At 47.6% G+C, this 14,074-nt stretch overlaps 1 protein-coding gene across 2 annotated transcripts in view; it reads right to left on the reverse strand.

Moving 5' to 3' along the window:
- C2 (complement C2) overlaps window positions 1-14,074 on the reverse strand; it is a 482,116-nt gene that overhangs the window by 230,048 nt on the left and 237,994 nt on the right. For both annotated transcript variants that reach the window (XM_086924577.1, XM_086924578.1), the window contains one exon: window positions 13,226-13,369. In XM_086924577.1, coding sequence (XP_086780703.1) covers window positions 13,226-13,369 — 144 coding nt within the window. The remainder of the gene's footprint in view (window positions 1-13,225; window positions 13,370-14,074) is intronic.

A 14,074-nucleotide genomic window follows, 5' to 3' on the forward strand; every position in this document is an offset into this window, starting at 1 on the left:
GCGCTGTGATATGGGGCAAGCCAATGCTTTGGCCAAGATTTTGGCCTCTACATTGAGCAGGGAGCTCGGGCGGTAGGAAGCGTGATGCTCCGGGGGCTGGCCCGGCTCATGGAACACCACCACTTCAGCGTGTCTCTAGTCAGGGGGGAGACTACCCTGTTCTCTGGCCTCCTCCAGTGCCACTCTATATCGCCCACCCAGCTGCAGGCGATACTTCCTAAAGAATTCACTAGGAAACCCGTTGGGTCCGGGGGCCTTTCCTGTGTTAAGTTCGCCTAAAGCCATGCCTAGCTCCTCCTCTGTCAGCGGGAGCTCAAGACGCTCTCGCACCTCATCCGATACTGCACGAGGCGGCAAATCGTCAATAAACGTATCCACCACCTCCTCACTGAGTCATTTGTGCGGGGCATACAGATCTGCGTAATATGCAGCGAAGCCCTCCGTTATCTCTTTCGGATACGTGACCAAGGCACCCACTCCGTCTAGTATCCCTGGTAGGGCCTGTGCCTGGAATGTGCCCTGGCGCAACCGATGGAGCTTTGTTCCCGATTTGTCCCCCCCACTGATAAATCCTGCTGCGCGGTGCAAGCCATATCTGCCACGCCTCATCCATCAGCAGCAAGGCATATGACTGCTGCGCCAATAGTAATTGTCCCACCCCTTGACCCCCACCCTCAGCACCACCCAACGCTCCAACGCCTCAATCTCAGCTTCACACCCGTACCAACTCCGCCTTACGCCTCCTCCGGGCAGCAGCCCACCAAGCTATGTCCACCTCCCATAGCGTGGGCTTCATGGTCTCCCACACAGTCCCAGCACTGGCAACGGACCCCACGTTCTCAGCAAAATATGTAGCTATGGCCTCGCCCATGTGTTTCTGGTAATCTTTGTGTTGCAGATGCCACAAGGATAGGCGCAATCTAAACGGCTGCCTCCCCCTGTCTAGGCAAATGTCCACTGTGATGGGGGAATGGTCTGAGAGCCCGCACGGTAATATATCCGCCGACTCCACCCTACCCACTACTGCTCTGAGAACAAAGACATAATCCAGTCTGGAAAAGGATTTATGAACAGCTGAAAGATATGTGTGCTCCTGCCTGTCGCCATGTAAGTGCCTCCATGTGTCCACCCAGTCCAAGCCTCTAACCATGTCCCTTAGTTTGGTGGAGTGGCCCAACATCTGACCCCCCCGGGCCTATGTCTATCTTTGAGTCCATCCATGATGTCATTCCAATCCCCTCCCACTACTGCTATCGCATCTGGGATGTCGGCCCACACAGCAAACAGTTTCTCCACCATCGACCATTGCAGAGGGGGCTGGGCATACACGCATCCCAGAACCAGAGGCTCCACCCCAACCATACCCTTAACAAATATATAGCATCCCTGCGTGTCAATCCATTGAGCAGAGTGGACATATGGAATTCTGGGATGCACTAAAATGGCCACTCCCCTGGACCCCCTAGCAAAACCTGCATGAAAAACCTGCTGGTAACCATAGCGCTATAAGTACAGTGTCTTAGTACCTAATAAGTAGGTTTCTTGCAGCATTAACACATCAGCCCCAGCCCTCTTTGCCTGCCGTAACGCCGCCCCCCACTTGATCTTGTTTAGGACTCCCCTCACATTCCAGCTCAGGATCCGAAGAGAGCCCCTGGGCACCGACGCCCTACCCATAGAATTCGTCATCTGGGAGCGTTCAGTGCAAAAGCCCGGGGATCTACCCTGCATATTCACACACAACAACCAGTGAGACATTTATGTGGCTGTGCAACTCATACCCAACCAGAACAAGTCCCCCCCAAAAACCAACAAGCCCCAATTTCCCCACCCCATACCTCAAGAACATTGAAGTATCTGTCGCTTTATAAATGACTCTCGGCCCCGAACGCAGGACCTGAGGCCATCCACACCAATGGATCCCCAACCAACAACCCATAACCCTAAGCCACCCCCACTAAGCCCTAAGCCAAAAGGGGGGAAGACAGGTCCGCCCACCAAGCCGCTCCCTCCGCCTCGCCCCCGCCCCAGTTCACTCACAGCCATGCGAATATCCACACGCCAGCTCCCTCCCGTCCGCACACATCAACCACCAAAGTGCACATTGCTACATTACTATGCAAAGGTATAATGCAATCCAAGTCCCTCATGCCCTCCAGTGCGAAAAGTCAAGGGTCTATTACCTGACGTTCAGGGACCTCCTTCCCCTTATCCGAGGCACCGCCGGATAATGACCGTCGCCTGGACCTGGATCTCCAGTTTCCCCTCCTCTGCGACCCCTGAGAGATCTGCATCTGTGCCTCACTCAGGGATGAATCCGACTCCAGACCCGGCAGTGTGTGTACCCTCACCTTCACCGTTTCATCAGTCCATTTAAACACCTCCTCAGGGGTATCAAAGAAGTGGGCGCGGGAATGAAACACTACCCACAGATGGGCCGGGAAAAGCAAGGAGTATGGGAGTTTAAGATCTCGGAGGCGAGCCTTGGCGGCCATAAATGATTGCCGCTGTTGTTGCACCAAGCGTGTGTAGTCCGGAAAAATCAGGATGCGTTGGTTCTCGTAAAGGAGGAGTTCTTTGGCCCTGGACTGCTGCAGGATAGTGTCGGGGTCATGATAGTTCAGCAGTTTGGCTATTACAGGCCGCGGGCGAACGCCCCCACCGGCGGCTTCTGCATAAGAGCCCTATGCGCCCGCTCTATCACAAAACATCTCGAAAGGGAATCCGGGGAAGCCTACTTTCCAGCACTGTGTCAAGAATCCCTCCATGTTGCCATTCTCACAGCCCTCCGGGAATCCGATGAAACACAGATTGTTCCGCTGGGCCCGCCCTTCCGCATCCTCCGCCCTTAGCGCTAGTGCCTTCTGGATGCCCTCCATACTGGCCACCTTACGCTTCAGGGCCACAACGTCGTCCTCCACCCCCGAAATCTGGGTTTCCGCCGCCGTGATGCGGGTCACATCATTTCGCAAATCTTGGCGCAATAGCGTGACCTCTGACCCAACTGCGCCAATTTTCACGTCCAGCATATCTCTGGACTGGGTTATGGCTGCCATCAAAGCTGCGTTGTCTGGCCAGAGTCCTGTGGATCACCCGCAGCTCCTGCGCTCCCACCGGGTCCCGTGAACTTGTCAATGGGCCCATGCTTCGTGGATCCTCCTCCATCCTTGTCCCTCATCATGGCCGCCTATTGTAAAAGTCTGTCCACGGGCAACCCTACACAAGTATCCCCAAGTTCGCAGATCCACTCCCGGGCCACTCCCAGCCAGATCAGGGGCACACTCTGGCCAGGGCCAGCCGGCAAGTCCTGTGCCCCCCATTTGTTGCACCTAGCTCAAGAATTGAGGATAGTCCACCCCCACTCTAGACCACGGGACACTGTCCAGGATAATGCCACAAAGGCGACTAGTACACACCCAGGCCTCTCCTGGCCAGATCAGGGGTACCCTCGGTCCAGGGCCTGCCGTCTAGTCTTGTGCCCTCTGTTATGCCTCTAGGCCCCAGGATGAGGGAAAGCCAGCTCCGCCGCCAGACTACCGGACACTGCCCCGGCCTCCTCACCACTTCCTCCACCACCCCGGCCCGGTCTGACTGCCGAAGCATGATCTGCAGGCCCCCTCCAGCCTCAAACCCCAGCAATGGTCCAGGCCCGTGCCTCACCTCAGGCTCCGCTCTCCACCCCTCTGTCTCAGGCTCGCAACAGCAGGGGTCCGTCCACCAGTCAAGGCGCACCCACGGGCACCCAGCCCCATAGGAAGGATAAGCCCAAGGACATGGCGCCCAACCCCGGCGGCAGCCACACCTCATCCACAGTATGGATGCCTTGTTTGAGGGCCGAAATGCCCCCCGAACGCCACACGTAGGCTCAGCCGTCGGTTTCCGCCTTCGGGCTATGTCAAACTGGAGCCCCCGGCTCCACTGCGCTGTACCAGGCCACACTGCGCAGGAGCCCCTGTGAAAATGGGGAGGAAAGCCCGCTCCTCAGAGCTCGCTATCCAGCGGGAACTCCGGGGGGGCCGGCTCCCACTGCAGGAGACAATCGCGGGTCCCACCAAGGAAAGAACCTGCTCCACTCACGGCGCACCACAACGCGACCACCGCACCAGCCGCTGGGGTCAGCAAAAATCAAGGTCCGCAGCTTGTCCCGGCACACCAGGCCGCTCACCGCTCGGCTCCGTGCAGTTATCATCAGGACCCCCGAACGCCCAAAGTGCCACCGGAGGTTCTCCACCGGTTGTGGGTGTCAAGGCAATCCCTCTAGGCCGCGGGGAAGAAGGGAAAGTCAGGATATATTGCCGGATGAATGTTGGGCAGGACGGAGCTCAGTTAGGCTGCGTCCGCCATGCTAGCTTGCCTAGCCACGCCCCCCGGCGAAGTTTAGATTTTGATGGTAATTTTTAGGGGCCGCCTTGAAATTGGTCTGCTCTGTCTGATTGTATTTAAGTCGCCATCTGCATGCCAATTTTCTGCAGTGGCCATGCATTTCTTTTAGCTCTTATTTGATCAAACATGTGTGGAGGATAGTCCCGCCATCACAGGAAACAAATACGAGTTTATCAATGTATAAAGCTCGAAAAGGCGCCCGGCGGGGAGGGGGGGATTCCAAAGAAAACAACTGTTCCGATGGATATCCACGTTAATTCGTGTCTGCCTCTTGGTCGCCGCTTTAGTTTAACTTTGGCACAGTAAGTTGGTTGAAACATGTTGGCACAAGCAGTCCAAGGAGGGGTGTTTTGAGAACTTAATATTCTCTTTAAAAACACTGCCCATCCTTCACTATTTTTAATCTTGGTCATGGAACCTATAAATAAAGGCTGTGAGGGTATCCATGAGCCAGTTTTAAACCCCTTCCTATGCTGCACTTTGTTCTATCACGATACCCAGTCATAGGGTGATATTCACTGTGTTATCACTGTTTTGTCACATTTGTGTTGTTTTGTGTATGTGTCTTCTTGATTTGTTTCCCCCCTCCCTATGCTCCGTTCTGAGCAGTGGCCATGCAGGGCGTTTTGTAAGCAGACCCGATGATGAAGCATGTCACAAACATTTGTGTGTAAGTGAGGGCAGTTTTCAAAACATATTAATTTTGCCATTTTCATGTCTGTGTTGGATAGTCACCCCCTAGTACTAAAGGACTCTGGGCCCTTATGCATAAATACATTTGGGTAAATAGGAGATATACATTTGTGGAAATTACCCAATGCATAGGAGTAATATGAGAGGAAACAATATTATACAGTTTACCATATTTGGGTTATTTTTCTTCTTCCCAGGGACTTGTTCCCAATACTTAATGATAAAACTCTGATGTGGTGAGTAGACTTGGTTACCTGGAACGGCACTTGAACACCCAGCTAGTGGTATCCTAATAAAACCCTAAGTGGAAGAATTATATTCTTTGGATTACAGTGAACACCTGGTCCAAAAGTTTGAAGAGGTCCGATTTTATTTGTAACGAAGGTAAGACACTATAGGAGTCATTAGGATGGCGGGCGGACTTTGTCCGCCCGCCATACTTTCATGGAATGGGACTGCCCGCCATTGGTGCGGGGGTCCAGTTGGTGACATTAGGATGCGCCCGCCACACTGGCGGGCACATCCTGCATTCTTGACATTACCCCCCATGTGCACCCCCCATCCTCCAGAATCCCTGGGGGCCGCTACGGGCCCCCAATTGCGTGAACCGCCTGCCTTTCCGTGGCGACGTTGCTGCCATGGAAAGTCATGTACCTGCTGAAATGCTAATATGGATGACTGTGTCTCCCAGACACCACCACCATGTTAGCAGCTTTTCCACCCAGTCGACTCTACGACTAGGTGGAAAAACGGCGGACAGTCCTCCCCGCCATGGTAATGTGGCGGGGGGGAATTTTGAGGTTTTTAGCGGGTGGATCGCCACCGCCATACGGGCGATGGCGATCTGCCCCCTATCCTAATGACCCCCTAAATGTGAGAGTGTAGGACATATATAGTAACTGTACCCAGGGGATATATAAATATTTTTCAATTTTATGGAACGCTATGTGTCCCTTTCTTCCTTTTCTCACACATCCCCCCTTTCTTTTAGAGATGAAAGAGAGGTCCTTCTGCAAGGTGGTGTGGATGACAATCCATTTTATAAATTAACACTACTATATTAATATTTGGGTGAACACCGCCAACAGTGGTGAGTGTCCTTTTCTTCATATTCAATGAGTATGCATTTGGGTGAATGGTACTGCCTGGTGTGCATCAAGGGTGAACAGGGACGAGGTTGATTAAGAGTCTTTAGGATTTAATCAATGGGAGGGTTTAGCCACCGAAAGAGATAAAACACCGGTTGGGTGAACATAGTGTATATTGTGACCCCTTTTCTGACTTAACTTGAAGCCAGCAAGTGGTTTGAGGGGTATAGATGCAAGTTAGTTTAGGGTGAGGTATTTTGTTTAAAATATGCATAATTGAAAGTTTATACCTGTATTTCTCCCTATTTTTAGATTATTCATACATTTATAATTCCGTGTGGGAGTGAAAAAAACCTTATCTAGTTGTACAGAAGAAGGTGAGATTAATTTAATAACATCCACCGAAACGCGACGATGCTAAGCTTTACTGGATCTGACCACGAGGAATCACTGGGATGAATTGAATCTTGTATTCACTAGGATACTAATTTGATGATCAGAGTCGGATCAGATTATGTAACAGCACTTAAACTGTTAGGACTTGTGGTCTTCTCCTCTTTTACCTTACTGTTTTTTTTATATTTATTTATTGAGTATATAGTCAAGTCAAGTCAAAAGCACTTTATTCGATTAATAAAAATCATAAAAGTATACTATACAATAATAAATAATGCCAAATTTACATCAGTTTACAATAAAAACAGGTTAAAAATGGATAGCACATTAAAATCATCACTTCATTGTTACTTAAAAGTCAGATACTATAGCACTATTGTATTGTATTCGCCAGTCTAACTTTCCTGCAGCGAATAGATACCACAAGGAAATTTGCAACACCAAACATAATCACGGGGAGTTCCATTAATTGCAGGTAAATTAGAGCTGGCTTAGTTTGTAAGTATCCCTTATCTTTTATAAGTGGGAGAATAAACTTTTTCCTACCTACACTGTAAAAGTGACAAAAGAATGTAAAGTGCATTGTGTCTTGGGGTGAATGGCCGTCACATTTACAAGGGACAGCATCCTCAGGCCTACACCACCCTTTAGGATCAGATAAAAACAAATGAATTTGATTAAATTGGAATTTCGTTATCAACCATCGATGAAAAGGGACCGTTATGGTACCAAAGGATGGTTGAATAGATAGAGACGAGATTAATAGGAAATGTGCCCTAACCGTAGGTTTATTTAGTTGCACATATTCCCGCTCCTGCTCTCTAAGCTTAGTAAAATTAATTTTGACCCAGTTTATATCACCTTTTAACAGACCCCCCCCCAGGTTTGTAAAGATATCCGGGCGCCCCAGTTCCCTGGTAGTTGTTTTAATAAAAGACAGCTACTGGATTTCCTTTGCTTTCTCTAGTTTCATGCAGCCCCTTATAATCTCATGATTCAGAGTGAATTTAGTATTCAACCATGTTTTTATCCATAATAGAATAGGGGCTATGCTTATAATGTCTGAGATATAGCCCATCCCTAGCTCTTGGTGGACCGCAAAGGTAGCTGGTGATTGGGGGAGAGCTAAGAGGGCACAGAGGAATTTATTTTCCTCTTTCTGGATAGGCTCAGGTTGTTTGTACCCCCATATGCCAGCCCCATATCTTGCAATTGAGATGGACTTTGCTTTGTAAATGGATAAAATTGCTTCACACGGTTTCCCCTCAACCGCTTAGCAAAACCTAAGGTTGCAGCAAGCAGAAGATCTTCTCACCGCATTAACTTTGGTGGTAAGTTGTGGGACCCAAGTACCTCTGTCATCGAACACAACTCCCAGGTACGTAATGACTTTCACTCTAGAGATCGCACAATCATTACAATAGAAGGTTTTGGTGCTGTACTTACTCGAGCCCAGTGACATAACATGTGATTTTCCATTATTAATTACTAGATCCAGGGATTTCATAAATTTGCCAAAGGAATTTAATAGTCTTTGTAGCCCAAGAGGTGTCCGTGCCAATAAAACGGCATCATCCGCATATAGGAGTACTGGGATGGCTGTTCCTCCCATACGCGGAATATCATGAGATGCCTTTACCAGTGAGTCTTCCACTGAATTAATATATAAGGTAAATAGCATAGGGGCCAGGATGCAGCCTTGGCGCATCCCTCTGCCTGACTTAAACCCAGCCATGCATTTCCCCTCATGTGTCATTCTTACTGTCGCATACAGATCCCTGTGTAGCTCAGCCAAGAAATACACCAGTGGACAGTCCAACCCTAGGTCCAGGAGTATGGTCCACAGCCTTGACCTATTAACTAGGTCAAAGGCCATGGACAAATCCATGAAACCCAGGTAGATTGATCCTTTGGCTGCCACTGTGTATTTGTTTATAATTAAATGTAAATTGAGGCACTGATCCTCCGTGCCTCTTCCAGCTCTAAAACCATATTGGGCGTTTGATAAAATATCATTCTTTATAACCCAGTCTGTTATTTTCGCTAAGATAACTTTCCCTAAAATTTTGATTGGAGAATCTAGTAGGGATATGGGCCTATAACATCTGGGGTCCCCCTTTTGGCCCTTTTTAAACACAGGAATGATAGTTGATTAGGACCATGTTGCTGGGGACCCAGTTACTGCTGATGTGTTAAAAACATTTGTTAGTATTTTGGCCCAATATTTGGGATTAGCCTTATACAAATCGGAGGGCACACCATCGGGGCCAGGGGCCTTATGGCCAGCTGTACCCTCTATTGCCATCTCTACCTCCTCATTAGAGAATGACAGTGGCAGCCAGGTCAGGTTAATGGGAAGGCCCTCAAAGGTTTCAAGCTCCAAATGACTAGCATAGATTGTCTCAAAATGGTTTAACCAGTCCTTTTCTGAGATATTGATTTCTAACATACCATTCTCTGAGTCTGCGCCAGTAAATAGCGGGTTATTAACTATGGCCCAAAATTTGGAACTATCACTCATTGTTGCCTTGTCCATCAGCGCTGCCCAGGCGTCCTTTTTTATTTCATTTTTGCGAGCATGCACTGTGGATTTGTAAGCTTTCCTTAACTGCAAGACTTGTAATTTATCCGGGGGAATCTTTTTGAGGGCCCGCATGAGCAGGTTATGAGCTCTAGAGCAGTTTTGGTCGAACCAGCCCTTTACAGGAGTTAATTTGAGCCGGGTATTAACTGTGAGTTCTCTTGCCACTTGGAGACAAATTGCTTCATAAGAAGCAATTACAACCCCCCTCTGACTTAAGGGGTCAGAGCATATATTAAGTTCAGCACCCACTTTCGAGCTAATAGTATTAAAAAATTCATCGTGAATTACTTTGTTCCACTTTAACCTCCTCCCTTCGTCTTCAGGTTTAACCTCAATTGCAACTTTTGTGGTGGACATTTGGTTAAAAAAGGAAATACCATAATCCAGCTCCAACACCACTGGGTTATGGTCGCTGAACGTAGAGGGTACGGCATTATAAAAAGTTACATAACTTAAGAGGCCCGGGGATATGAATATATAATCTATAATTGATTCACTCTCCCTGGCTCTATATGTCACCACCCGGTCATTCCTATTAAAGAACCCAGGTTCATACAGATCAGTGGTCGAAAGCAGATCCTCCAGAGCTTCCCCCTTTGAGGTATGTTCGAAATGTTGGGGGGATGAATTAAGAGGGCCTTCACTATCTTCGTACTGACAGTTTAAGTAACACAAGTGGACATTAAAATCACCCATCAAAATATAGTAAACAAAAGTGGTTTGACTTTCCATACATGATTTTAAAAATGTTGCCAAAGAAAGGAGATGCTCATTTGAACACTCACCTACCATGGAATTATAAAAGTTGATTAGTAAAAGAGTGGTGTTATTAGTCAGACTAACTTCCACTATCTGGTAATTAGGGGAGGTAGAATCTAACATTTGAGCTGAACCTGCTATGTTTACCGACACCAAAAGCATCAAACCTACTCTATCTCTCCCTGCCGCCGAGCGACAGGCAGGAACAAAGTATGATGTGTAATCTGTGACCCAGAACTTACACTCTCTATCCCAGGTCTCTTGAAGGGCTACAATGTCATACTGTTTCACAAAGTTTAACCAAACATCGTCATCCCTTTTTGTACATAGCCCTGCAATTGTTCCAGCTTAACACTTAAACCGTCTCCCTCAGCTCCTCAATATGACTCCCTTTATTCTGAGAAGTATTTGGGGGCAAGCTAGTCGAGCCATCCAGTAAATCTAACTCTTCCAACTGGGACAGAGGGAGAATCGGTTTTGTAGAGTCAGCACCTCCCTGGATTCCCTTCTAGATACGTTATGAGGCTTAGGTAATAACCCCGTTTTATGGGTTATCCAGCTAGGTAGTTGATCTCTAACCGGTTGTACTGGGGTATTTGGGATGGACCACTTTGAATCACTCCTACTCCAAACCTGTTGTGTTTTCTGCTGCCTGTTACTAGTGTTGGGACGAGGGTAAAAAAAAACCAAAAAAAAAACCAGCGGGTGTGCTCTTATGCCACCTTCCTCAATATTTATGTTTGAGGCGTCCCAAAGAAGGCGAGATGCCTCAGCAGGGTTATTGAAATTTACAATGAGGCAATCTCCCTTCAGGTGTTTTTTTGTGTGACCCAGCACCCCACCCCGTCTGCCCATTATGATACTAGAGGAGATCATTTTGTCTCCAGTGCAGTTGTCATTACACCAATTCTTAATAAAGAAGAGATTCTGAAGTTTCTACCTCACCCTCATCCAAAGGGGGGACATTAACTAGTATTGCGACTAGGGGGGAGGCTTCGGGGGGGAGATTAATGGTGGGTTGGTATGCCGGGACTGTGGCCTTCGTGGTAACCTTCCCATTCTTCAATGCACTCATTTGGGAAGTAGGGCTCTTGGGGCCTGAGTCCAAGAGCGAACCCTTGGTGCCATTGCCTTCCCTAGGCAATACTAATTTGCTATGGGATGTGGCTGGGCTTTGGCTCTTAGTGGAAGATGTCAATACACTCTTTAACCCCCTCCCATGGTCTTGGCCTTTTAGGTCCCCAGTTAATGGCTGAGGAGAGCATTCAGTCAAATTATGGGGTTGATCTTTTGCTAACAAAAACGCATTCAGGCGCTCACATTTTTTTAAGATCCCTGCTACAGATTCATTCAGAGTGTCAATAATATCTTTAGCGATCAGTGTTAATGCGGATTCTAGTTTCTCTGAGAAAATGTTCTCCACCATATCCCTAATAGTTCCTTCAAGGTGGGCCAGTGTTATTGGACCTTTTTCCACCCGGGTAACACTCCTCCACTTCAACTTTTTGTAATGTCTCTTATCATGTTTTTTTACTGGCTCATCCCCTATGGACTCACTCAAGGTTACAGAATGTTTACAATTGTCAAGAGCAGGGTCAGGACCCGGAGGGGTAATAGAGTCAGATGGTATAGTGGTCTTTGGAGGCTCGATTACAATCAACGGCTCCAGGGGCACATGCCTGGATGATATACTGGCGTTTGGAGTCAGCTCCTATAGTAGAGTTTTGTTACTGTCCAGACCCAGTTCACGTTCTGCATTTTCTATTTCCTTATTTAAGACCCCAACGGCGGAAGTCAGATAGGAGATAATATTAGCAGAGTTACGTGGGAATTTAGCCTTTACACTCCCACCATTCGAGGATACTTGCAGTTTCCGCTTACCCATGTTGCTACGAACACCTTAGGGGGGTGGCCCGTCCCGTCCCTTGCCGTCCCCGGACGGGCACAGACGGCTCGCCCTTTGCCCGGGCTTTGCCTGGCGCCGCCCGCTCGCGACGCGTAGGAAGTTGCCGCAGTATAAGCGCCTCCGGGCGCGCAATGACAGGAAGTGGTCGCTGTGCTAGCTGGGAGCTGTAGTTCCCCCCCACAGCGGCCCTGCAGTGTGGCAAGCAACGGCGGCGGGGGAAACAAGCAGCGCCAGGGCCCCAGGAGCGAGTGTTGCGGCGAGTGATGGTAGGTCTGCCTCGACCCTGCCTTGACCCTGGCAGAGTCTGCTATGGCCCCCACTCCTCAGTGGAAGCTGCCGCAGTATAAGCGCCTCCGGCTTTTGAGTATATAGGTTTTTATAGTGCATGTCATAGATGAATTACTCTATTATTGGATATCTTGTTTTTAAACAATGTGTATAACTTTTTTTATGATATGATATATAAAAAAATACTTTTTTAATTAAAATTCATGGTTTTTAGCTGGGGGCTCCTGTAAATATATTTACCTCAGTGTGGTGGAGTGCAATCTTGTGGTGAATGATTATGTTAAGTATTTTAGTCTGAACAGGGAAAGATTCTTCCTCTACTGTTGAGTAGTGCCCTGTTCCCTTTGATTGTGGGGTCACCTCTCTAGTGAAGTCACTCTACTCCATACAGGCCCTGATTTCGATTGCATCATACTGAATCTTTGGTATATTGTAAGCAATTTACAGTTTCTACCCTGAAAACTGCCCCAGTACTGTCCATTAACCAGTGCAATCTTATGGTTTGGGAAATATCCAGAATGAATTGATTTTTCTGTTCATTAAACCACACGGAATCCCTATTCTTTGCAGGTTCAGTGCATTCATTTACCAGCTGCTCTGAGCAGAGGTGAGGGCGGGGGATGGGGACAGCAGGGAAGGGGAGGTAATTTATTTTATAGCAGTGGGATACATTGCATATTTTCTCCTGTTAGGAAAAAAAGCAGAATAATACTTGGCTGTTGCTGCACCAAAGTCTTGTCATTTTTCTGGCTGGTTATACTCGTCAGGTTCTTCTGCATTTGGTAAACCTTACCAGTAGTAATCTGGTGGATCTAAATCACCACATAAAAGCATGCATTAATTTCATGCCACATGGCCTGTAATCAGGCCTATACTAGGTAACCGCCAGTACTGCAGTTAATGGTCACTTGTGTCTTCTATTTAGATTGGCGAGAGCCCAGAACTGAATACTATCAAAGAGTCCTCACAGCCTTGAGATCTCTTTGAGGTCATAACTTGGATCTGTAAATAAACATTTGCCCACGGCAAACCCACAACAAAATGGATGCACTAATTTACAAAATGGCTGACTTAAAAGACTGCACGGCTTGGTCAGACTGAGCCCTCCAGAGGCGGTGCCCTCCTTACCATCTGTCAGCAGCACAATGACATGCCGGATGTCATCCCAGGAGCCCTTCCTCTTCCCTTCTACACGTCCTTCCTGGAGCACCATCATCCCATAAACTGTTTCCAGGGCTAATGGGATGTTGGTTCCTGACTTGCCTTTGTGATCTGGAAGAAGAGAAAACAATTGTTAGTGGTATATAGCAGGCTTTAAATATTTGATGTTTTTACATTTTATTTCATACTAATGCTGACACTGCATTTGCTGTACCTCAGTTCATACTCAGACAATGAACTGGTGGTAGTACATTTTGGTTGGTTTTCTGTTAAAATCTTCACAGCATGCCCTAAGCATAACTGCACACAGCTTTTTGTGATATAACTGAAGTTGTTGGATTTCCAAATTACATGCTTGCGCAATTTTTATTTATTTAATTAAATTCAAGTTCACTTTCACCATCTATCTACTGCTTAGTCACATTACTCTCTCTATTATACATTTCAAGGCTCCCTACCATGAGGTGATCGCAAACATCCACATAATGGAGATTGTACAACCTCACTATCATCCATTTCATTCCTTTAATGCCGTCGGATGACCATAAACGTCTAGATAGTTCACCTTTCACCTGGCCCTTCTCATTACACATGGCCACCAGGTGACCACAGATGTACATGATTCATTGCTAATGACTCTAATGACTATCAGGTGAGCACAAACACATTAATATTGATAAAGAACACCCTTTGCACCATTTTATTCATGACTTATAGCCATCAGTTCAGCACAAATATCAAGAAAGTACATACTGGCCATCATATAGGTCTTGACTCATGGCCATCAGCTGACCACAGTCCTAACAGTACATCCAT

Source organism: Lissotriton vulgaris, chromosome 5 (assembly GCF_964263255.1).
Source record: "Lissotriton vulgaris chromosome 5, aLisVul1.2, whole genome shotgun sequence".
NCBI classification, from domain to species: domain Eukaryota; kingdom Metazoa; phylum Chordata; class Amphibia; order Caudata; family Salamandridae; genus Lissotriton; species Lissotriton vulgaris.